General features: G+C 40.3%; 1 protein-coding gene across 1 annotated transcript in view; it reads right to left on the reverse strand.

The window, feature by feature from the left end:
- The window catches only part of Efcab14 (EF-hand calcium binding domain 14), a 56,319-nt gene that overhangs the window by 21,724 nt on the left and 11,101 nt on the right, over positions 1–23,494 (reverse strand). Inside the window, exons 3-7 of the mRNA XM_045149511.1 lie at positions 22,588–22,733; positions 10,711–10,809; positions 5,138–5,248; positions 1,589–1,672; positions 268–459 (exon numbers count right to left, since the gene is read on the reverse strand). Of these exons, the coding sequence (XP_045005446.1) occupies positions 268–459; positions 1,589–1,672; positions 5,138–5,248; positions 10,711–10,809; positions 22,588–22,733 (632 nt within the window). The remainder of the gene's footprint in view (positions 1–267; positions 460–1,588; positions 1,673–5,137; positions 5,249–10,710; positions 10,810–22,587; positions 22,734–23,494) is intronic.

Genomic DNA, 23,494 nt, shown 5'->3' on the forward strand with positions numbered 1-23,494 from the left:
GTCCAGTCTGCCCTACCAATAGGTTACTGGCAACATAATAAGAGACTTGTTATCCTTTGCCAACAACTCCAATACATGGACTCAACCTGTGTCAATCATTTCACAGAGTTCATATAAGGACTAAAGGAGACATGAATTAAGTACAGAACAAATGGGTGGCCTCTTAAATATGCCTGAAGAGCGTTCTTATAAGGTGGTAGAATATCATCTATGTACAGACAAACACTGTAATATAGAACATGTCACAAAAGAGGAGAAAAGGCTTACCATGCTGGAGGTTAGGTTTGCTGACTTGTCAACCTTGTTCAACGCAAGCACATTGCTTTCTATCACGCTGACTCTTTGCGTAAGATTCCCGAGTGTTTCATTCATCCCCTCCAGCTTAAGATCATTCTGTCTCTGGTATCCCACTATGGTATTGTTTACCTCCTCTAAAGAGTTGTGAAGGTACAGGATATCCTAGAGTAGAAATAAATCAACTTGAGGAATCCACGTAAAGACTGCTACCAGACAAGCAGGCCAGTGGCATAGAACAACCATTATTATGTCAAGTTACTGAAGTAAACTCCCTTTCTTGGCTGTGACCATCAACTGCATGTCTCTGCTTTGTCCTTCTCACTCTAAATTGTTCCCAATTTGTTTCTTCTTGATTGTTGACCTTAGCTAGACAGCAGAGAAAGAGAGAAGATGACTTCCAAACTTCACTCCAGTCCCACAAAGTGGAATTTGGGGATTGATTTCCCAATGTTTACTTCACTTGCTGGCAGGAAAACCTGCTGAGTTATTAGTAGAAAGTCCCATTAACTTAATTTGTCAGAACAAAACTAACTCAGGAACAATACCAATTACTGAATTGGCTCATGCAACAAAACCATAGCAAGTAGTGCATTATTTAGTACAAGATTCAATTATTGTTATTGACATTCTCTAGTACTGATTGCTACTTACAAAGGAATGATGGTTATAGGTTTTAAAAGGCATTAAACTCTGGACAGAAATTCTTAGCGAAGATTTCCTTTATTCTCCTTAATGTGATTCTTCTTTTCTTTTCCAAGGTAGGGTCTCACTGTAGCCCAGGCTGACCTGGAATTCACTATATAGTCTCAGGGTGGCCTTGAACTCACGGCCATCCTCCTACCTCTGGCTCCCGAGTGCTGGGACTAAAGGTGTGAACCACAACGCCAGGCTCCTTAATGTGATTCTAAACTCAATATCCTCTTTTTTCCCTTATCTCCTACCTTTCATCTTTAGACTTTAGAAAACAGCAATTTTCAAACAAATGCTTCCTAACATTCTTAGAATTTACTGTGGCTCAAAATAGCTATCACTCTGGATTAATCTGTTGTCCATCCATCTCTGACTAGTCCAGACTGCTGTATGTACTATATCTGGTCATTCTCTCACTCAAGATATAAAAAGGAATTTACTTCAATGATAACATGTACTGGAGAAAGCAGAGTTCCAGATACCAAGACACATGCATTTCTGCTCAGCTTTCAGGCTGTGAACAGATATATGAGGCACCCGCTGACGCTATGCCCATACTCCATGGACTGCCTCCACAACACACCATGCTTCCAAAACGTACCTGTTTCAAATTGTCACTGTGGGTTTTATTGTCAAGTTCTGTAGCTGAAGGTGACGGAATGATCTGGTTGCTGCCATTGATCTCCTTTAGGAAATGTTAACACAAATTTAGTATAGTATAGGCAATAAATAACTACTGAGCCTATTTAAACATCTAGGATGGTCCTGGAACATCCTAGTCCCCCTCACTCCAGCCTGTATCCAAATATTCCTTAAATAAAAACAAAAACCCATAGTAAGACCAGTTTTCTCCTAGGCCCTGAGAGTATCATGGACTTCTTGGGGATGCCCAGCTGGAAACATATGACACTAGCTCCCAGATTACCCCAGGAACCTGAGATTCTCCTAGTCTGCTTCTTAGTCTCTTAATGGATTTAACTCCCTCCCAGCCATTTACCTATACTTCCAGAGAAAAAGCAGAAGCACTGCATAACCATTCATCATGTCTATAAGGATGTTTTCTCTAACTGAACATACCAAGATCTACACATGATTATTACTCTTCCTTTCCCATCCCCCCACTGCTCTAGTCTCTTTTTGACAAGACAGAAATACAGTATGCTTATATATATTTTCTTCCCTTCATGAGAAAAACTACAAGGCTCACTCCTTCACAGCCCATAACATGACAGTAAATATGTGCTAATGGGAAGATTACTATTGATAGTCATGGAAGTTTAAGAGGCAGATTTAATTACAATAGAACATAACTGGCAAAATAACATTGCTTTCTTTGAAATCTGAAATACCAGACACTTATCAACCTTGCTTTTAAAAGAAACTACAGGCAACATTAAAAAACAAAAGGAAGCTGGGCATGGTGGTGCATGCCTTCAATCCCAGCACTCGGGAGGCAGAGGTGAGTTCAAGGCCACCCTGAGACTCCATAGTGAATTCCAGGTCAGCCTGGGCTAGAGTGAGACCCTACCTCGAAAAACCAAAAAGAGGAGGCTTTAGAAAGCAGTGACTTTTCAGTTAGGAAAGGTACCTTAGAACATTGTTAATTACTTGAGAAAATGCTCAAGACAAAAGAACTGCTAGTTGCAGAGCTACTTTTATGTGTTCCCTGGGGGCAGACTGGAACTAGAAACCAGGTGTTTGTAACTCAGATTAAAATTTTTCCTCTGGGTGAGCTGTACTAAACAATAGTGAATGGGTTCCTGAAGAAACCCTCCTTCTAGATCTTTCTGCTAAAGCTCAGGTTTTCTTGCCAAGTTTACATTTTGAACTCCAAAGCACATCTGAGTCCGATCTAGAAATTAGTAGGTAGGCTAGGGAATGTCTGTGTACCTTGGCTAGACCTGATTTCATGGACATATACCTTGTGTCTCCAGTAAAACAGCAAGGACTGGCCGATATTTTTTTGTAACCCTTCATAAATTCTTAGGGAGCTGATTATCATTAGGCAATGAACACACCTGGATGGCTATGGACAGCTTCCATCAACAGCAGCATTAGGAGACCACAGACATTTGAAAACACTTTCTGGGACTGGCAGGGCTTGGCTTTGCTCCCATCTTGGCTACTGATGTACAAATCATCCCTAGACTTTGTGGCTTACAACACAATTTATTATTTCTCACTCTTCAGTGGGTTTACTGTGCCCAGCTGCTGCTGCTGGCTCTGTTCAATAGGGTGTAGTCTGAGATCACATATATGGCTGCATTCCACGGATACCTGGCTACAGCCAGAACAACATTGATAGTCTTTTCCCCTGCAGCCCGTCCTTCCCAAAAGTCTCTCAGAACTTTGAAGTTAAAGAGCCCTGCCCAAATTCCTGATGCTCAGAACAGTGAGAAATAATAACTTGTTTTGAGGTGAGACAATTTTCCACTTTCCTTCTATTTTACACGCTACTCATTTTATCCTCAGGAACTGTTTTGTCACTATCTCCTTCAGCATCCTGTTTGCAAAAGACAAGCTTTTAGTTCCACTGTCCCTAACTGTTTAATAACAGACTACAGAACAACCAATATATATATATATATTGCTTAGTAGATCTTTGCAGCAGGCATACTGGAGTCTGCTTAGCTCAGTGAAAAGTTGGTGTCATGACCGTACACAGAAAAGTGAGCAGCCTAATCTGAATCTACCCAAGATACCGACACACCTAGCAAGCACCTCAAGGCCCGGACAATGGGGTGGGTGGGGAGGGAGGAGAGGGTAAGGAAGGAGTGAGGGACACAAAACTGAACCCAAACAGCAATGGTACCATATAATTCTACATCCTAAAAAGACAGACCAAATGGTTGAACCTTCACCAGGCCCTTAGAGGTAACTAACACCTGAATCACAAGGCCCTGGAGAGGGTACGATAAAGACTGACCTAATCTCCTGTTTCTATTTCTCTCTCTCTCTCTCTTTCTCCTTCTTCTCATCTCTCTATCTCTTTTATAATACTTATCTTTTTCTTCCCTCTCTTCTTGGGCGCTGACCTGTAACTCCCAGTACCAGCAGGTGGCTATCATCCACAATGAGCTTTTGATGAGAGACCTACAAGTTTTCCCAAAAGAAGACAGATTTCTGTCAGAGTACTTGATGACCCACCAAACGTTAGTGGTTAAGACCCTACTGCTGAAGACACCATATGCTGTTGGCACATAACATGGAGTGACATGGCTGGAAGCTGGAAGAGAGTCAGTCCCCAGACAGCGCATCTAGTGCTACATGAGCAGCTGGGGGAAAATGAAAAATATCTGTCCAAGAAGCTCAGGGTCTAACCTACTTAGCAGCAAACAACCTGATGTGATGCTCACACAAGTGCAATAGCGGCACACAGCCATGGTGGGAAACCAACTGCTCTTGATTTGGCTAACTGATCTGCTCAGTGGAACAGAACCCATAGCTGCAGCTGGGAAACTAGTCAGAACCATATTAAAAAATGAGCCCGCCCTCCATTATCAAGCTCCCACCTATCGTGGGCTAAAAGAGGGCCTACACCTATTAAATTCTCTCTAAAGAATAATAGTTATCCCATTTATCTGATGCTAACTTTACTCTCCACTGGAGAATCTGCTTCTCTTTTTCAGATACACACAGATCCTAAGGAAAGAGCCACCCATCATACCTCAAAAGGGCCCCATCTAAAACTAAGAATAATTGGGGAAACAAGCAAGAGTGCTGTTTTCTTGGTGAACCTGGTACCAGCACAATGGTGGAGATAGACACAGAAAATAAACAACTCCTACCAAACCAGATATCCAGAGACACAGAGGCTCCCAACACCTCATCACTGATGCAGACCCAAAATGAACCCAACATGGCTCAGGGAAATTTGCGGAAGAGGGGGTGGAAAGAATGTCAGAGCCACATGTTGGCTCATGATACACAGAGACATTTCCTCCTACCCACAACTGATGGCTAACCCCCACAACACATGACTCATATACCCCAACAAGGGGGGTCCCTGTGGAGGGGAGAGGACAGGGAGGAGGCTAACAAAGGTACCAACTTTGACTGTATTCACTGAGTATAAAATTAATTAAAAAAGAAAAAGAAAAAGGATGAGCAGGAACATGCTGCCTTTCAGCAACATTTGAGACTGCCTTACCCTGTCACTCTGCAGCAACTCCAAGGTTTTCTTGTGTTCATCCACAGTTTTCTGTATTGCCTCCACAGCAAGATGGACACTGTTTAAAGTATTTCCAATGGAAGCTACACTCTGAATAGAAATAGGTAGGAACATCAATTTCTTCCCTTTTTTCCCTTTATTAAGATATAATTGACATGAAATAAATTGTATATATTGCAAATGTATAATTTGATTATTTGCCACAAATAAACCTGTGAAACTATTAACCACACAATTCAAATAATAAATATTCATCATTAATAGAAATTTATTTCCAGGCGTGGTGACACACACCTTGAATTCCTACTTGGGAAGTAGAGGTAGGAGGATTGCTGTGAATTTGAGGCCACCCAGAGACTACATAGTGAATTCCAGGTCAGCCTGGGCTAGGGCGAGACCATACCTCAAAAAAAAACCCCAAACAAACAACACACACACACACACACACACACACACGGGAAGAAAGAAAAAAATTTCTTCATGCCTCTCTGTAATTTCTCCCCCCTGTCTCCAGGCAACCACTAATCCACTTTTTCTCACTAAGTATCAGTTTACACTTTTTAGAACTTTACGTAAATGGAGGCAGTGAGCATGTTCTTTTCTTTCTTTTAAAGTATGTCTTCTTTCACTAAGCACAACTGAAATTATTCCTGTGACTGTTACATTCTATTGTATGGCTGTATCAATTGTTTACTTACATGTTAACAGATATTTAGGTTGTTTTCAGTATTTGACTATTACAAATCAAGCCACTATTGAGGATGGAAAAGATGGTTCAGTGGTTCAGGTGCTTGCCTGCAAGGCCTAACAACCTGGATACTTACTTACTTATTTATTTAAGAGAGAGAGGAAGAGGGGGGGGGGGAGGGGGAAGAGAGGGAGAGAATGGGCATGCCAGGACCTCCAGCCACTGCAAACGAATCCCAGATGCATGTGCCATCCTGTGCACCTGGCCCACATGGGCACTGGGAAATCAAACCTGGGTCCTTAGGGTTTGCAGGCAAGCAACTTAACTACTAGGCCATCTCTCCAGCCCCACAACCTGGATTTGATTCTCTAGTACCAACGTAAAGCCAGATGCACAAAGTGCATGAATCTGAAGTTGTCTGCAATGGCTGGAGGCCCTGGCACACCCATTCTCCGTCCCTTTGTCTCTCTCTGCTTGCAAGTAAATAAATAAAATATTTTTTTTTAAAAAGCTGCTACTGACATTCATGCACCTGTCTTTACGTGGACTTGTGCCTTCATTTTCTTTCATCAGATGCCTCCTCATCATAATATAGAGATGAGTAGCTGAGCATATGTGGTGTATGCTTAACTTTTAAAACCCCTATCTTCTAAGATGGTTATATCATTTTATAGTCCTGCTGGCAGTGAAGAGTTGCCACTACTCCACACGCTTACCAATGCTAGCACTGTCAGTCTTGTCAAACTTTTACACTCTAATGGAAACACAGTGGCATACTGTGATTACAACTTCTACTAAACACCAACAGATCAGTGTTTTAAATTATTTCAGTATCTTCAAATTACAATTCCATGTAATGTATATGGAAACAATAAAAAACATGTAGTCTATATACGTGCAGTTTCTCACAATTTAGTTTCTAAATGTGAGACTTTTTTTTTTTTTTTTTTTTTTTTGAGGTAGAGTCTCACTCTACCTCAGGTTGACCTGGAATTCACTATGTAGTCTCAGGGTGGCCTTGAACTCACAGTAATCTTCCTACCTCTGCCTCCCAAGTGTTGGGATTAAAGGTGTGTGCCACCACACCCGGCCTTGAAAGACTTTTCCTAAGGAAAGGTACATTGTTCCTATATTAGTTTATAAAATCTGGAATTCACAGGCAATGTTTGGTCCCTCCAAAACTGCTTGTGTAAACTCTGCTACAGCCAACTGCCAATGGGTCAGGAGCATCAAGTGCTGACTTTTGAGCAAAGCCGACTGTGAAAATGATTTTTGACTGTAGGAAATCCAGCATTATAGAGTTAAGGAAACATTCTATCTGCCAGTGTGTCTTTTACTGCAGAATCCTGTCAGTAACTGAGTAGAGTTGCTTTACTTTTGTTAGGCCTAAGGAACCCAATGTACTGGGGACATAATTCAGAAATCATCTAATTTTATTTTTTTGAGGTAGAGTCTCACTGAAGCCCAAGCAGACCTAGAATTCACTTATGTAGTCTAAGAGTGGCCTTGAACTCACGGCAATCCTCTTACCTCTGCCTGCTATGATTAAAGGCGTGTACTACCACGCCCAGTGAGAAGTCATCTTTTTAAAAAGCCCTGTCCTAAGGGAACATCAAGAAGAGTGTTACTATTTGGTGTGTTCTGGCCCTATATGAAGACACATTAACAATTTTTAGTAAGACATTAGTATTTAAAAAAATATTTTTAGGGCTGGAGAGATGGCTTAGTGGTTAAGGCACTTGCTGGCAAAGCCAAAGGAGTCAGGTTCAATTTCCTAGTACCAATATAAAGCCAGATACGTAAGGTGGCACATGCGTCTGGAGTTCGTTTGCAGGGGCTGGAGGCCCTGGAATGACCATTCTCTCTCTTGCTCTCTCTAATAAGTCTCTAATTTATTTATTTGCAAGCACAGAGAGATAGAAAAAAGAGAGACAAGACACACACACACACACACACACACACACACACACAGAGAGAGTGAGTGTGAGGGAGAGGGCGAGAGAGAAAGGGAGAGTCAGAATAGGAGCATCAGGGCCTCTGTCCACTGCAAATGAATTCTAGATGTATGCACTGCTTTGTACATCTGGTTTCATGTGGAAACTGGGGAATCAAACTCAGGCTGCTAGGCTTTGCAGGCAAGTGCCTTAACTGCTAAGCTATCTCTTCATGCCAACATTAGTATTTTTTTTTTTTTCCCTTAGGTAGGGTCTCATTCTGGCCCAGGCTAACCTGGAATTCACTATGTAGTCTCAGGATGGCCTCGAACTCATGGCGATCCTCCTACCTCTGCCTCCCTAGTGCTGGGATTAAAGGCATGCATCACCACACCCGGCTTAGTATTTTTAAAATTTTTAATTTTAATTAATTTGGTATGGGAGAGAGGCAGATATATAGAGAATGGATGCACCAAAGCCTCCAGCTGCTGCAAACAAATTCCGGATGCATTTGCCACCTTGTATATCTGACTTATGAGGGTCCTGGGGAATTGAACCTGGGTCCTCTGGCATTGCAGGCAAGTGTCTTAACCACTAAGCCATCTCTCCAACCTGACATTAGCATTTTTTTTGGTTTGGTTTTAGGGGTTTTTTGAGGTAGGATCTCACTCTAGCCTAGGCTGACCTGGAACTCACTATGTTGTCTCAGGATGGCCTTGAACTCACAGCAATCCTTGTACCTCTGCCTCCTGAGTGATAGGATTAAAGGTGTGCACCACCATGCCCAGCTGACATCAGTATTTTTTTGAATTATTTTTATTTTGAGAGAGAGAGAGAGAGAGAATGGGCACACCAGGACCTTCAGCCTGCTGCAAACGAACTCCAGATGCATGCGCCCCCTTGTGTGCATGTGCGACATTGTGTGCTTGTATCACTATGCGTTTGGCTTATATGGGACCTGGAGATTCGAACGTTAAGTGCTTAGGCTTTGCAGGCAAGTACCTTAACTTCTAAGCCATCTCTCAGGCCTTGAATTAGTATTTTTAACCAAAGTAATCTTTCATCATTACACTGATACAAGAATCCAAGAAAATAAGAAAAATATATTTTAACATTAAAAAAACAGATAACATAAATTAAAGCTAGGTATTTGGGATGACTTACCACTTCAAAACTGAGTGATTTGCAATAAAAGCAGTGCCTAGAATTACGAGTGCAAGAATTTGCAAAGCGACCACATTCAGGGTTGGTTTCTAAACTGGTATGCTATGTGAGCTCTGTTGTTGCATAAGCTATAGGCATTCAAAGACACATACTGTTAGAGAATCCACTGGCTGGTATGTGACTATCATGATGCAAGAAGATACAGTAAGCTCTTGTTTAGGGAGGATTTTTTTTTGGAAGCAGCTGAAAGAACCATGTAAATCCTGGAATGAAACTAACATTCCCACCAACTGTAAAGTAGCTGGTATACTCCACCAATGTTTATAGGATTAATGAATCCAAGAACAAGTTAGTCTCCTTTCCTAATGCAAGACTGTCAGAGTTAGTTCTATACTAAAGGCTACAAAAGGTCTACCTTTCCCCCACTTGACCTTTGGGAACAATGGCAAAAAAAAAAACAGCCTCATCAAGGTAGTCCCAACTTTTTGTAATTTAAATGTTGAAAGCAAAAGCCCATATTGAATAAGCAGAAAACTACAGGGACTGAGCACACACCAATGTTGCTGAATTTCTCATCTGTTGTGTAACATTTAGATGTTTATAGAGTCTGACATGTAATCAGATCAAACATCACATACAAAAGCAGTCAAGAAGCTTAAGATTTAAAATTCACTGTTGGGGGTCTCTTATGAAATCCTTTCTTCTATTTCCTGTTGCTGGTGTTCACTGAGATACCTTTTTTTCCCTCTTCCACCCCGCTCTGTACTCCCCATCTAGCTCTGGACACAGTGTCATCCATGTTGTTTCTACTTGTCTGCTGCTAGGCCTGAAGACTAGGGCTCAAATAACCAGAAATTCTGAACTATTCTGAACTACTGTTTGCCCTGGAGTCTATGGAACATGTATGAATGAAGTGCTTTGAGGACATATGCATACACCTTTAGGAAATACTTTCCAAATTGATTTTTTTCCAGTTTTACTCCCAACCAGTGTTTGAATAGACTCTTTTTTTGCTCTCATCATTGGCAACAGCTGTTCCTTAATTTTTTTTTAATTATTTTTATTTTTTTTTGGGGGGGGGAAGAGAGAAGAGAAAGAGAATGGGCATGTCAGGGCCAGTTTATTTGTAGTCCAGCCACTTCAAATAAACTCCAGACGCATGTGCCACCTTGTGCATCTGGCTTATATAGCTCCTGGGGAATTGAACCTAGGTCCTTTGGCTCTGCAGGCAAGCACCTTAGCCATTAAGCCATCTCTCCAGCCCTATTCCTTAAATTTTTAATTGTTTCATTTTCATTAGATCACCCATTTTAGGGGGGGCAATCATCCTTTTTAGGGGGATCATCCTTGTTTGGGAGGGGGATCTAAGACTTTATTGTAACAGGCCTTAGGTCACCTCAAGAACAAATAAGTAAATCCAAGTCTCTCTCAGATACGTGAAGCAGCAGAGATTCACAGCAACTCATGTACCACTGGTTTGCTTTCATGAAGCTACTGCAAGTGACAAACTGAAAAGTAAACCCATATATGCTAACAACAGTCCCAGCAGAGCAGACACAAATAAAAAGCCACAGTTAAAGTAACCCTTTGCAAATAAAAAGGCCCAGCTAAAAACTGTTCTGAACTCTTCAGAACACAATGATATACTTTATTACTGCTCTCTTGGAGCAATTGATTTCAAATGCCATGCTCTAAAAGAAAACTTGTTTCTAAGAAGCTAGAATTCCAGCAGTAGACTAATCTTAGTACCCATACATAGCACTTACCTTCTGAAGTCCCTCTATAGTGGTTGGTAGGCTAATTAAGTCTGCAGCTGACTTAACGTTGGCTTTGAGGTGGCTTACTGCAGAAGTCAACAGAGAAATCTGGAAGAAAATGAGTAACAAACAACAGAAACAGACGTTGTAGAGTGTAAACTTCCTCACAAACTATGGCTGATAATATTAAGATACTCTGTCAGTTTACAGGAGTGGAGGAACTATAAAAGTACCTTGGATGGAGTTGAGATTTGGGAGGTAATAATATCCCTTCTTTCCCTGCTCAATTTAAACTAGTGCCAAAGAGGGAAAGGCATGTATTATTCTTTACCCTACTCTTGGCAGCTACAAGACCCAAAATCTTAAATTACCCAAAAGATGCAGTGATTACCACACAATCCTTCAACAGCTGAACAGGAAAACAGCTGATGATCAAGGACCACTTCAAGACTTCATTTTGGTAAAATATAACACCTCAGTTACTTAACTGAACTTTTGTTCCTGTCCAAGAGGGAACATATATTATAAAGTAAAAGCCCATTGTCACAAAATACAGTCTACAGGAACTACATCCTTACAACTTGAACAGCACTTTCAGCTACTCAGGGATTTGGTTTTGGTTTAATAATGTGATTAATATTTCAAACTCAATAGCTTCCACCAAAGAACTATGCTGTACCCTGAAGGGGCTCAATAAATACCCACTAACTCACGACGAAGGATGCAATGAATGTATTAAAATAGGAACTGAATCAAAATAAAATGTGGTTTCTCTTTTGCTACTTAGGGGGAGGATTCTAAATAGCTGGACTTCTATTTTGAATGGGGACTGAGGGAATCTGTATAACATTCAATTCTGGGTTGCAGACCACATTCTAACAAGTCTTGCTGTGTGGCTCAAAACATTTTTCAAAGAGTCTTGGTTCCAAACTGCTTTCCTATTCCCAGTTCTGGGATGAAAACTCAGGTCTATTAATAATATCAAGAACAGCCTCATAGAGTAATCATCAAAGTTTCTGGGCAAGGGTACAGCCCAAGTACTTTGGCAGATACCCAGGGATGTCAGGAAAAGCAGAATTGGATTCTCTGCCATCCCTTCAATAAGTGTTTGGTCCTCTGATATCTTAACTAAAACAAAGATCCTAGTCAGAACCATTCTGCTAAGCTGCTTCCCAATTCCTGAGATACACAAACCATGAGATAATAAATATTACTTTAGGTCATTAAGTTCTGAGATAATATGTAATCCAGCAACCGATAACTAGTATATGTTCTAAGGGTTAAATAACAGGTAACTAAAGCTTTTAGCACAGTACACTGGAACAAATAAAATAGTAAGTAAGTGTCAGTTCTTTAGTAGTAAAGTTTAAGAATACTTACATATATCATTCTTCTTAAGTATTCCAAAATATGTAGACTGAACTTACCAACAACCTATAAGTATCCACTTACAACATAAAGTTGTGAAACCTCAGTCTACAGGAAGAGATAACTCTCATATAGCTATAAACTTAAGAACAGCAATTACAAAGGAGGCTTTTATCTATGCCTTGAAGAAAATATGAATATGTTAAGGTTTGAAAGGACATAAGGACACAGGTATTCTCATATATTGTTCATGGGAATTTAAACTGGAGAAGGTGTGTTAAAAGGTTATACAGGGGCTGGAGAGATGGCTTAGTGGTTAAAGCACTTGCCTGCAAAGCAAAAGGACCCAGGTTCAATTCCCTAGACTCACATAAGCCAGACAGATACACAAGGTGGCTGGAGCACACATCTGGAGTTAGTTTGCAGTGGCTGAAGGTCTTGGCACACATGCCCATTCTCTCTCCCCCCATCAAATAAATAAATAAAATAAAATAAAAAATATAGAAATAGCCTTCAGAATTTGAAATTAGTTTTATTTTTTTAAATTTATTAAAATTTAAATATATTTAAAATATATTTGTGTGTGTGCATGCCATGCTGCTTGTATAGAAATCAAAGGACAATTTTGAGTCTGGGCTCCATCTTCTTTGAGATGTGGTCTCTTGCTGCTGTAAAGGAACTGCCAGATTGTAAACTAATGTCAGACTAGCTGGCCTGTGAGCTTCGGATTCTCCTGGGTTCACCTCCTATTGTCGTGGCACTTTAGGATCACAGATGCATGTGGTACTTAGCATTTGGCTTTATGTGGGCACTGGGGAATTGAACCCAAGTTGGGAGGCTTTACAAGCAAGCACCTTTAACCACTGAGCCATCTCTCTAGGCCCTGAAATGTTTATATCCTTATTCATCAACTATATTTCTAGAAATCTAGAAATTGAAGATAAGCTGTTCACATGCACAAGAAAGTATACATAAGAACATTCATATTTTTTCTTTTTTAAAAAAATTTTTTGTTTATTTATTTGAGAGCGACAGACAGAGAGAGAAAGGGGGTGGGGAGAGAAAGAATGGGCGCACCAGGGCTACCAGCCACTGCAAATGAACTCCAGATGCATGTGCTTCCTTATACATCTGGCTAACATGGGTCCTGGGGAATAGAGCCTCAAACCAGGATCCTTAGGCTTCACAGGCAAGTGCTTAACCGCTAAGCCATCTCTCCAGCCCTCATATTTTTTCTTAAACAATCTACATATCTATCACTAAGGATGAAGATACATTCAGTGAACAAAGCAAGTTGTAGAATAACATAATCAAGTATCTCACTTATTTGCACACACGTTAACCCATAAGCTAATTCATATTAAATGCTGTTATGGTTTGAGAAAGAAGACTGTAAAGATGCCAACTATTACTGGCACTAGACAACTATGTAGACAGGGTGCACAAATGTGTGTGGTTGTCTATATATGTGCTTGATGGGAGCATAAACAGATGAGGATTGCCTTGACATTTCCATAGGCATTTAAATGTATTTTATTTAAATTCTAAATAAGAAAACATTTGCATGTTACTTGTGAAAAAGACAGGATTTTTCACTATATAATCTATGCTGGCCTTGAACTCACAATCCTGCCTCAGCCTCCCAAGTGCTGGGATTATAGGCATGCATCACTGCTCAGATTTAGTTATGAAATATTTAAAGGTACAAAAGATGAGAAAAATATACAGACAGGAAAACAAAATCATGTAACTTTAGGAGAGGTTAGATGGGTTTCCTCAGCTGCTGCTTTTTTCCATGTCCTCCACTGGGCCTTGCAAGACCATCTAAGCATGCCTAATCATAAAGTGGTAGAAAGGGGTTCTTTACTCAAGTATGTTTTACTCATTGCCCCAATGTTTGAAAATAACTGACTCCAAACCAATTGGATGGGCTTAGCAGTTAAGGCATGTGCCTGCAAAGCCAAAGGCCCTAGGTTCTATTCCCCAGGACCCATGTAAGCCACGGATGCACAAGGCGGCATATGTGTCTAGAGACCGTTTGCAGCGGCTGGAGGCCTTGGCGCACCCATTCTCTCTCTGTCTTTCTCTCAAATAAAAAGTAAAAAAATAAAAATATTTTAAAAACTGCTCTATAATGTGGCTGCTTTTTAGCCATGGGAGTAAATATACTCTTCTTCGTGACAACTGGCCAGACCCTAAAGGGATAATATAATAAACTGCTCTGGGTAGAAACTATTTGCCAGGTGTTCTAATATCCTGAGGATATGTATGGCAGAACTAGTCAGAAGTAGTTCTGGGGCTGGAAAGATAGCTCAGCAGTAAAGGTGCTTGCCTGCAAAGCCTAATGACCTGGGTTCAGTTCCCTAGTACCCATGTAAAGCCAGGTGCACAAAGTGGTTCATGCATCTGGAGTTCATTTGCAGTGGCCAGAAGCCGTGGTACACCCATTCTCATTCTCTGTTTCTTTTTTTTTTCTCTTTATCTTTCTCTCTCTCTGCTTCCAAATAGAAAAAAGAAATATTTCTGGAACATTATGGCCTCAGAAAAAGCCAATGTGGTTGGCTGAAAGTTGCTGTTTCACCTAAAACCAGGAAGTAGTAGAAGCCAGTACAGGAGGGTAGGTTAAGCACTATTTTACTTCTCCATGTCAAAAACATGGTAGGTCTAGATTTTCAGCTATATCACTTTGGAGAGCTGACCATCAACTCTGCAGTTACCTAACATAGTTATGACTTTTTACTCACTTGTAGGAACTGGATCACACTCTGGTCATTAGGATTCAGTTATATGCCTACATATTATAAAACTGGATTCTACTTTCCAGTCCTCCTCTCTTTGGTTGAACAATGTCAATTTTTTTTTTTTAATTTGACAGAGAAAGAGGGAGAGAGAGTGAGAGAGAGAGAATGGGCATGCCAGGGCCTCTAGCTACTACAAACAAACTCCAGACACATGCACCGTCTTCTGCATCTGGCTTATATGGGTCCTGGGGAATCAAACCTGGGTCCTTTGGCTTTGAAGACAAATGCCTGAACTGCTAAGCCATCCCTCCAGCCAAATGCCAAAATTTGTATAAAACTATAGTAAAGCTATATGTATAATGGGAATGAAGAGATGAGGAAGTACCCTCCCATTATTGTCTCCAGCTCTGCTCTGGCCTCAAATACCTGCAATCTTAGAATATCAGATTGGATTCAAGTATTACAGAACTTATCACAAAGAGTCACATTTTAAAATCTGAAGAGTCTAAAAAGTCACATTATGTAGAAACCATTAAGAAAAAAGTCACATTCCAGATTAAAAAAACATGAGTCATGAATTTTATGCATATTTCATGATTTTTGTTCATTAACAAAATTAAAAATAGCCACTGTAGACCATTTGCTTAATACATCATTTTATACTATAAAATCAAATGCTGCCACTTCTTTTTTCCTTTTTTTTTGCTTTAGGGTTGAAATTAAATGTTCTCTAAATAGTAAGAATAAGTCAGGTGTGGTGGTACATGCCTTTGATTGCAGCATTCAGAGGCTGTGGTAGGAGGACTGCAGTGAGTTTAAGGCTAGCCTGGGACTACAGAGTGAGTTTCAGGTCAGCCTGGGTTAAGACCATATCTAGAAAAAAATAGCAAGGAGAAAGAGTTATAAAACAAATAATCACCAATGATGAATGATTATGAATAAGGGACCCTCCCCCCAAGTAGGTCCAGCATCCTATCCTTTCAACTTTACCTTCTGAGCATCTACTTACTCTTACAAGAGATATAGATGGGGACAGAATGAGAAACAAAAATAAACTCCCAAGACTTGGATATTAAAAAAAAAAAAATGAGCTGGGCGTGGTGGTATACACCTTTAATCCCAGCTCTTGGGAGGCAGAGGTAGGAGGATCGCTGTGAGTTTGAGGCTACCCTGAGAATACAGAGTGAGTTCCAGGTCAGCCTGGACTAGAGTGAGACCCTACCTTGAAAAACCAAAAGAAAAAAAAAAGGTGTGTATGTTATATGTGTTGGGGGAGCTTATGAGTGCTACAGTGCATGAGTAGAGGTCAGCGGATAACATGTTTGACCCCTACTTTCACCTTCTTTTTGAGAAAAAGTTTCTCATCGTTTTAGTGCTGAGTGTTAGCTGGCCCACAAACTTCCAGATTCTCCTGTCTGGCTCTGTCTCCCACTGCAATATTGGAATTACAGGCCTGCATCAGTTTGCATCTGGCTTTATGTGGTGCCAGGGAGAATTGAACTCTTAAACTCTGGTTGGCAGGCTTGCAAGGAAGTGCCTTTAACCACTAAGACATCTTCCTAGTACCTGTCTTGAATATTTTAATGTTACCATTGCTACAAGGGTATATGACTTTGGGCAAATTACTTAACCTCTTTCTTATCTGTCAACTGGAGGTGCTACTTCCTATTTCATGTGGCTAGGAAACAGCTCACACATATGTAGATAATAACGGCCTGCACAGAGAAAACACTGCATGTATGGTAGTTATCACCACCACCACTACCATCACAATTTTTACCATCATGCTTAAGACTCACAAGACAGTGTACAACCTTTGGTACAATTAGATGCATATCAATAACCATCACTCAAGATACCCGGACCCAATACTTAAAAAGAGATCAGTAGGGTACTGCAGAAGAGCACTTAAGGTCCTTCTCAATAATGATTCAGGTTGACTTACTTTATCTCTCTTTTCTTTCCACCTAACTAGAGTTATAAGGAGGGACTAAAAGTCTCTCAACGCTCAATCGTTTTATTTATCCATTATTTTACAAATATAGTAACTCTTGTTAGTAGGTAGCTATCTTCCAAAAAAGCTTCATCAAATACTGAATTAGTGAACACTAAAACCATTTCCTCTAGGAAGCAGGGTCAGGGTCAGTCCTTTGGTTATAATCTTTTCATTAACTTATCAACATAATACACAACCTTGTTCAATGTGTGTTTTTGTTTAAACATCTTTTTTTTTTTTTTGGTTTTTCGAGGTAGGGTCTCACTCTGGTCCAGGCTGACCTGGAATTAACTCTGTCATCTCAGGGTGGCCTTGAACTCAAGGCGATCCTCCTACCTCTGCCTCCTAAGTGCTGGGATTAAAGGCGTGCGCCACCACGCCCGGCAGTTTAAACATCTTAATTAATGCATACTGTTAACTCCTTAACATTGACCTCACAGTTAGCAGCACTTTAAATGATGCATGAAGGAAACCTACCTAACATGTATTTTCTTCAGTGAAATTACCAATAAAAAGCACAAAAATGGGGCTGGGGAGATGGCTCAGTGGTTAAAGGCTCTTGCTTGCAATCCTGCCAACCCAAGTTTGATTCCTCAGCACCCACATAAAGGTAGATTCAAAGTGGCATATGCATTTATAATCCCATTATAACCTATGACAATCACAGACAAAGCCAGGAGAATCCAAAGCTTATGGGCCAGCTATACTGGTGTTGAGTTGCAGTGGCAAGAGACCTTGTCTCAAAGAAGGTGGAAGAAGAGCACAGACACTTTGTGGTCCTCTGACGTGTGCACCAATATATACATACAAATAAAATTTTAAAAAGAGGGCTGGGGAGATAGCTTAGAGGTTAAGGCGCTTGCCTGCAAAGCCAGAGGACCCAGGTTCGGCTCCCCAGGACCCACATAAGCCAGATGCACAAGAGGCAAATGCATCTGGAGTTCGTTTGCAGTGGCTAAAGGCCCTGGCATGCCCATTCTCTATCTGCCTCTTTCTCTCTAAAAAAAAAAAAAAAAAAATTTAAAGCACAAAGTGTTAAAAAAAATGACACAAAATATACCACACAGAAAAATTCCACAACCCACTTGTATACAGTATGAAAACTGGAACAAGAAAGCAGGGTGCTACCTTGCTCAACTTCAGCTGTAAATATGTGTTGGGTGGTTCAGATTTTTTGTCACTATGCATGTATCAGGAGATAAATGAAAAAGTCTCACAAGTATTGACTTGGAAATTACAAATAAAACTTGGCAAGTGGGTGAAATGATGAGGATTAGCTGTACTGCTTACCTAGGTTAACCACTTCTCTTTCTCACAGTTCACCTGGCCAGTTCCTATGTTCCCTCCAGGACTCAGCTCAGCATCTCTTAGAAACCTCCCCTGACTCCAGCCTGGTTTGGAAATATATTTAAATATGTCCTCTCAGTAGCATTTGGACCCACTCCTTACTACCTGTCAAGCTCTTATAATGACTTACTTAAAACTTTTTTTCATTTATTTTTATTTATTTGAGAGCAGCAGAGAGAGAGAGAGAGAGAGAGAGAGAGAGAGAGAGAGAGAGAGAGAGAGAGAGAGAGAGAATGGGTGTGCCAGGGCCTCCAGCCACTGCAAACGAGCTCCAGACACATGTGCCCCCGCTTGTGCATATGGCTACCATGGATCCTGGGGAATCGAGCCTCGAAGCAGAGTCCTTAAGCTACACAGGCATGTGCTTAACTGCTAAGCTATTTCTCTAGCTTATGACTTACTTTTTTATCTCCTCCATTTGTCTGTAAGATCCTGGAGGGAAGGAATCACATCTTCTTACTTTTAAATGTTATGGTTTGAATATTGGTGTCCTCTAAAATTTACATGTTGAAGCTTAATCCCTAATGTGGTACATCAAGAGGTGGAGCCTTTCAAACATGACATGGAAGGGCACTGCAGTCATGGATGGTCCAACAAGTTTCTTTACCTCTCTGCCAAATGAAGAAACAGCCATGCATGAGGCAGAGAATGAGGCTTTGCCAAAGACCAGATCTGCTGGCACTTTGTTGATTGTACTCCTGAGCCTCTAGAATTGTGAGCAGTAAGTTTCTGTAAGTCTATACAGTCTATAAGTTATACTGTCTAAAGCATTTTGTTACAGTCTGAGTGGAGTAAGAGGATTTAAGGCCTAGTCTTGTAAAAGCGCTCTGTAAACATTTGTTCTACAAAGAAAGGGGAGAAGGCTCCTGAAATGGGTATAGTATTAGAGGTCTCATGTATAAATAGAAATGTAAATGTTTTTAATGCTAGTTTAACGATTTTTTCAAGGCAAAATTTGATTTTAACTTTCTCAAACTGATGTTTTTTTTCCAGATGCATTAGCTTCAACTCACTTTATGAGGAGGACAGTTCTTGTTAAGTAATGCTATACATTTTCTTGTTTAAGTCACTTTGAATTGCTTTAAAAACACCACTAAAAACATCTTAGTTGACAGTGGCCTTTAGATACAGAAACAGAGTTAAATATTAATTTTACTTTTATACCTATTTTGGTTCAGGACAAATTCCTTTTACTTGAATAGTCCATAAGAGATGTTTACCATTAATTTTAGAGAAGCATTCAGAATGCCAAGCTCACTTGGGATAACGTAAAGCTCTACTTCACTACCATCCATCCTCTGGAGCCATGCTAGCAGATAATTCCTTTGCGTTAGGCTGGCTTCCTAAGTCAGTGCTAGCATCTCTGAAAGTATGGTGAAGCTAAAATAGAAGAGTTTAGTTTAACTTCCTCAGTTTCATATGTAAAGCTCTAGGACTTAAGTAAACTTCCCTATATAACTGCCTTCCCACTACTTCCTGCATTAGAGGCTAGGCCAAGAATAAAATGATTCCTTTGTGTCCAGATTCCTGGTGAAAGAGAACTCAGAAATCAAAAACAAAGATGTGAAGAACTATGTGTCTTCTTATACCATGGTAACTACTAATATGCCCTTTGCCTTTTCCTAGAATGCCAATTTATAGGAAAGAGATGGGAAATAGAAAGCTTACAGCTGTGTCTTCAGGCTAAACAATCTTATATCTGTCTTAGAACAGCTAACTTCATGATTGGCAAGTAGAATCCACAGATTGCCCTGGGACAGTTATGTTAATGAGCTCTCAGAGCTTTAGTGTAGCCTACTTTCACCTGATGAAATTTCTGCCCAAAGTGCTCATTTGCTGTGTGACTATAATTAAGGCCACAGTTTATCCTGAGTAGCTGCTTTTCCCTAATTACTGAGAATCCAGGGATAAATGAAAATTGGTAAATACTAGTTGCTATCACCCATCAATTATTTCATATGTGATTAAAAAAAAACAAACAAAGCCAGATGTGGTGGATCACATCTGTAATCTCATTACTCAGGAGGCAGAAGCAGGAGGATCATGAGTTCCAAGCCAGCCTAGGATACATAAGAAGTCCCTGTGGGCTGGAGAGATGGCTTAGCGGTTAAGAGCTTGCCTGTGAAGCCTAAGGACCCCAGTTCGAGGCTCGGTTTCCCAGGTCCCACGTTAGCCAGATGCACAAGGGGGCGCACGCGTCTGGAGTTCGTTTGCAGAGGCTGGAAGCCCTGGCGTGCCCATTCTCTCTCTCTCCCTCTATCTGTCTTTCTCTCTGTGTCTGTCACTCTCAAATAAATAAATAAAAATTAAAAAAAAAAATTAAAAAAAAAAAGAAGTCCCTGTGCCCAAAACAGGGAAATAAATAGAAAATACAATATCATATGGCATCAAACATATGAAAGGTGAATCACTGCTTACAGAAGTTTTCATCTTAGTTACTTATAGTGTCTTAGTCAGTTTCTGTTACTATAGCTAAATACTACAACCTAGATAATTTAGAGAGGTTTATTTAGCTCATCTCAGAGTGTGGTGCCAGCACCTGATGAGGGCCTTTTTGCTGCATCATAACATTACATGAATGTGATGAGATGAAGCAAGTGTGTCACCTTGGCTCTCTTCCTCTTATAAAACCCCATGAGGGCTCTATCCTCAGGACCTCATTAAATCTTAAGTACATGCTAAAAGCTTCATTGCCAAATATAATTAACTTACAATTCTGGGGCCTAAGTTCCCAACAAATGAACTGGGGGACACATTCAAACCACAGCATATGGTTTCGTATGTGCTTACTGGATAATGATGCAAAACAGTCCTGTGAGTTCCAGGCAAAAGTTTGGGAGAAGTTTTCCTAGACTTAACTATAGAACTACTCTACTCTTTAAAAAAGGCTGAAAGTTTTAACTCAAAAATTTCTGTAAGCCAGGAGTGGTGGCACACACCTTTAATCCCAGCACTAGGGAGGCAGGGGTAGAATCACTGTGAGTTCAAGGCCACCCTGAGACTACATAGTGAATTCCAGATCAGCCTGGGCTACAGTGAGACCCTACCTCAAACAAACAAAAATTTTTATAAGCCTTTATTTTAGCACAGTTCTCTCTCCCGTTGGCTCATTCTGAATTTTGTGACTCCATTCTGATGAGTATCCTCTTAGTCCCAACAAAGATGATAAACCTATGTTTAAGCACTTTGCATGTGTATTATTCATTTGGTTCTTGATTATTATGACCATCTTTTCTAAGTAAACTGAAAACAAGCAACAAAGCAGAGGACAGGGCTACAGGTACCCAGTGGTAACTATAGCTCCTAATACACATGACATTCTTGGTCAATGGACTTAGAATAAACACCCTTTCTCTGGTAGATTCTTTCTTTTGGAGGCAATGTCTACTGAACTCTGGGCAACTTAAGAGAGTGCAAAGCTTTATGCTATCGTTTGTTTGCCTGGCCAAAGTATTTAACCAAGTCTACCATCTGCACCTCAGCTATTCCAGGATTCCTGCCATTAGCTGTGTGAATATTTTAGATTTGAGTGCAGCATATATCACTACACTCCAGTGCTAAATCTGAAAGCTTATAAACCCTATTAAACAAAACAAAGGTTTCATCTAATAATAATAGAGTTAGATGGCATTCCTTTTTTATTTTTTATTTTGGTTTTTCAAGATAGGGTCTCACTTTAGCTCAAGCTGACCTGGGATTCACTATGTAGTCTCAGTCTGGCCTTGAACTCACAGCGATCCTCCTATGAGTGCTAGGATTAAAAGTGTGTTTACCACACCCAGCTGGCATTCCTTTATATTGGATATCTATACTTCTTGGTAGAAAAAGCTGACCCAGTAATTTTCATCTTCCTTTACACTGCTTTTTGTGAAAATCCGTTATTTTCAGAAAGGGTTAACATTTTAAATGTGTGAAAAATGCATTTTAAGTTTTGACAGATAAATAAATAAATAAATAAATGCCCCCTTCCCCCGCAGGAAAGGGCTTGCTCTAGCCCAGGCTGACCTTGAATTCACTACGTAGTCTCAGACTTGCCTTGAATGGCAATCCTTCTACCTCGGCCTCCTGAGTGCTAGGATTAAAGTCGTGTGCCACCACACCCAACCTATTATATATTTTAATATGTTGGGATCATAGTATGCAAACTCCAGTTATTTAGTTATTAATTCATTCACTTATTTGTGCGTCTTGCTGCTACACAAGTGAACATTCATTCAGCTCTACATGGGTGGGTGGGGATTTGAACCCCAGCCAATGGGCTTCACAAACAAGTGCCTTTAACTACTAATCCATCTTCCCAGCCCCCAAAAATCCCAATTTAAAAAGTCAAACAACTTGAAGTGAATTCCCTATATTTATAAACTCATACTAAACACCAACCAACCAATGTAAATATTTATAGCTTACATAGAAATAAAATTACATTTTTGCTACCTGTTTATTCATTTCTGTGATGTTGATCCAGACTTTGCTCAAGCCCAGCTCCCCAGATTCAATCTTCTCAAGTTGTTTTTGTTTGCTGAGAAGCTCTTCATTAAGCTTGGGGATTTCCTGGAATGAGCTTTTCTGATTAGATTCCACTAGAAGTAAAAATAAAAACAATCATAAGCAGACACAAAGTTTTCTCATGGTTCCATGGTGCTAAAAATGATTATACAGGGCGGGAGAGATGGCTTAGTGGTTAAGGTGCTTGCCTGCAAAGACAAAGGACCCAGTTTTCATTCCCCAGGACCCATGTAAGCCAGCTGTACAAGGTGTTACATGCATCTGGAGTTCGTTTGCAGCAGCTGCAGGCACTGGCATGCCCATTCTATTTGCCTCTTTCTTTCAAATAAATCAGTATAAAATAAAAAATATTGTAAAAAGGGCCGGAGAGATGGCTTAGTGGTTAAGCGCTTGCCTATGAAGCCTAAGGACCTGGGTTTGAGGCTTGTTTCCCCAGTACCCATGTTAGCCAGATGCACAAGGGGGCATGCGTGTCTGGAGTTCATTTGCAGTGGCTGGAGGCCCTGGCACGCCCATTCTCTCTTTCTCTATCTGCCTCTTTCTTTCTCTGTCTGTCTCTCTCAAATAAATAAATAAAAATAAACCAAAAAAATTAAAAAAAAAATATATATGTAAAAGCTGGGCATGGTGGCACACACCTTTCATCCCAGCATTCAGGTGGCAGAGGTAGGAGGATCATCATGAGTTTGACACCACCCTGAGACTACACAGTGACTTCCAGGTCAGCCTGGACTAGAGTGAAACCCTACCTTGAAAAACCAAAATAAATAAATAAATAACAAATTAAAATGATTACATAGTAGGAAAGAAGATGAATTAATAAAAGTTATTTCTA

This window comes from Jaculus jaculus, chromosome 5 (assembly GCF_020740685.1).
Source record: "Jaculus jaculus isolate mJacJac1 chromosome 5, mJacJac1.mat.Y.cur, whole genome shotgun sequence".
Lineage (NCBI taxonomy): Eukaryota > Metazoa > Chordata > Mammalia > Rodentia > Dipodidae > Jaculus > Jaculus jaculus.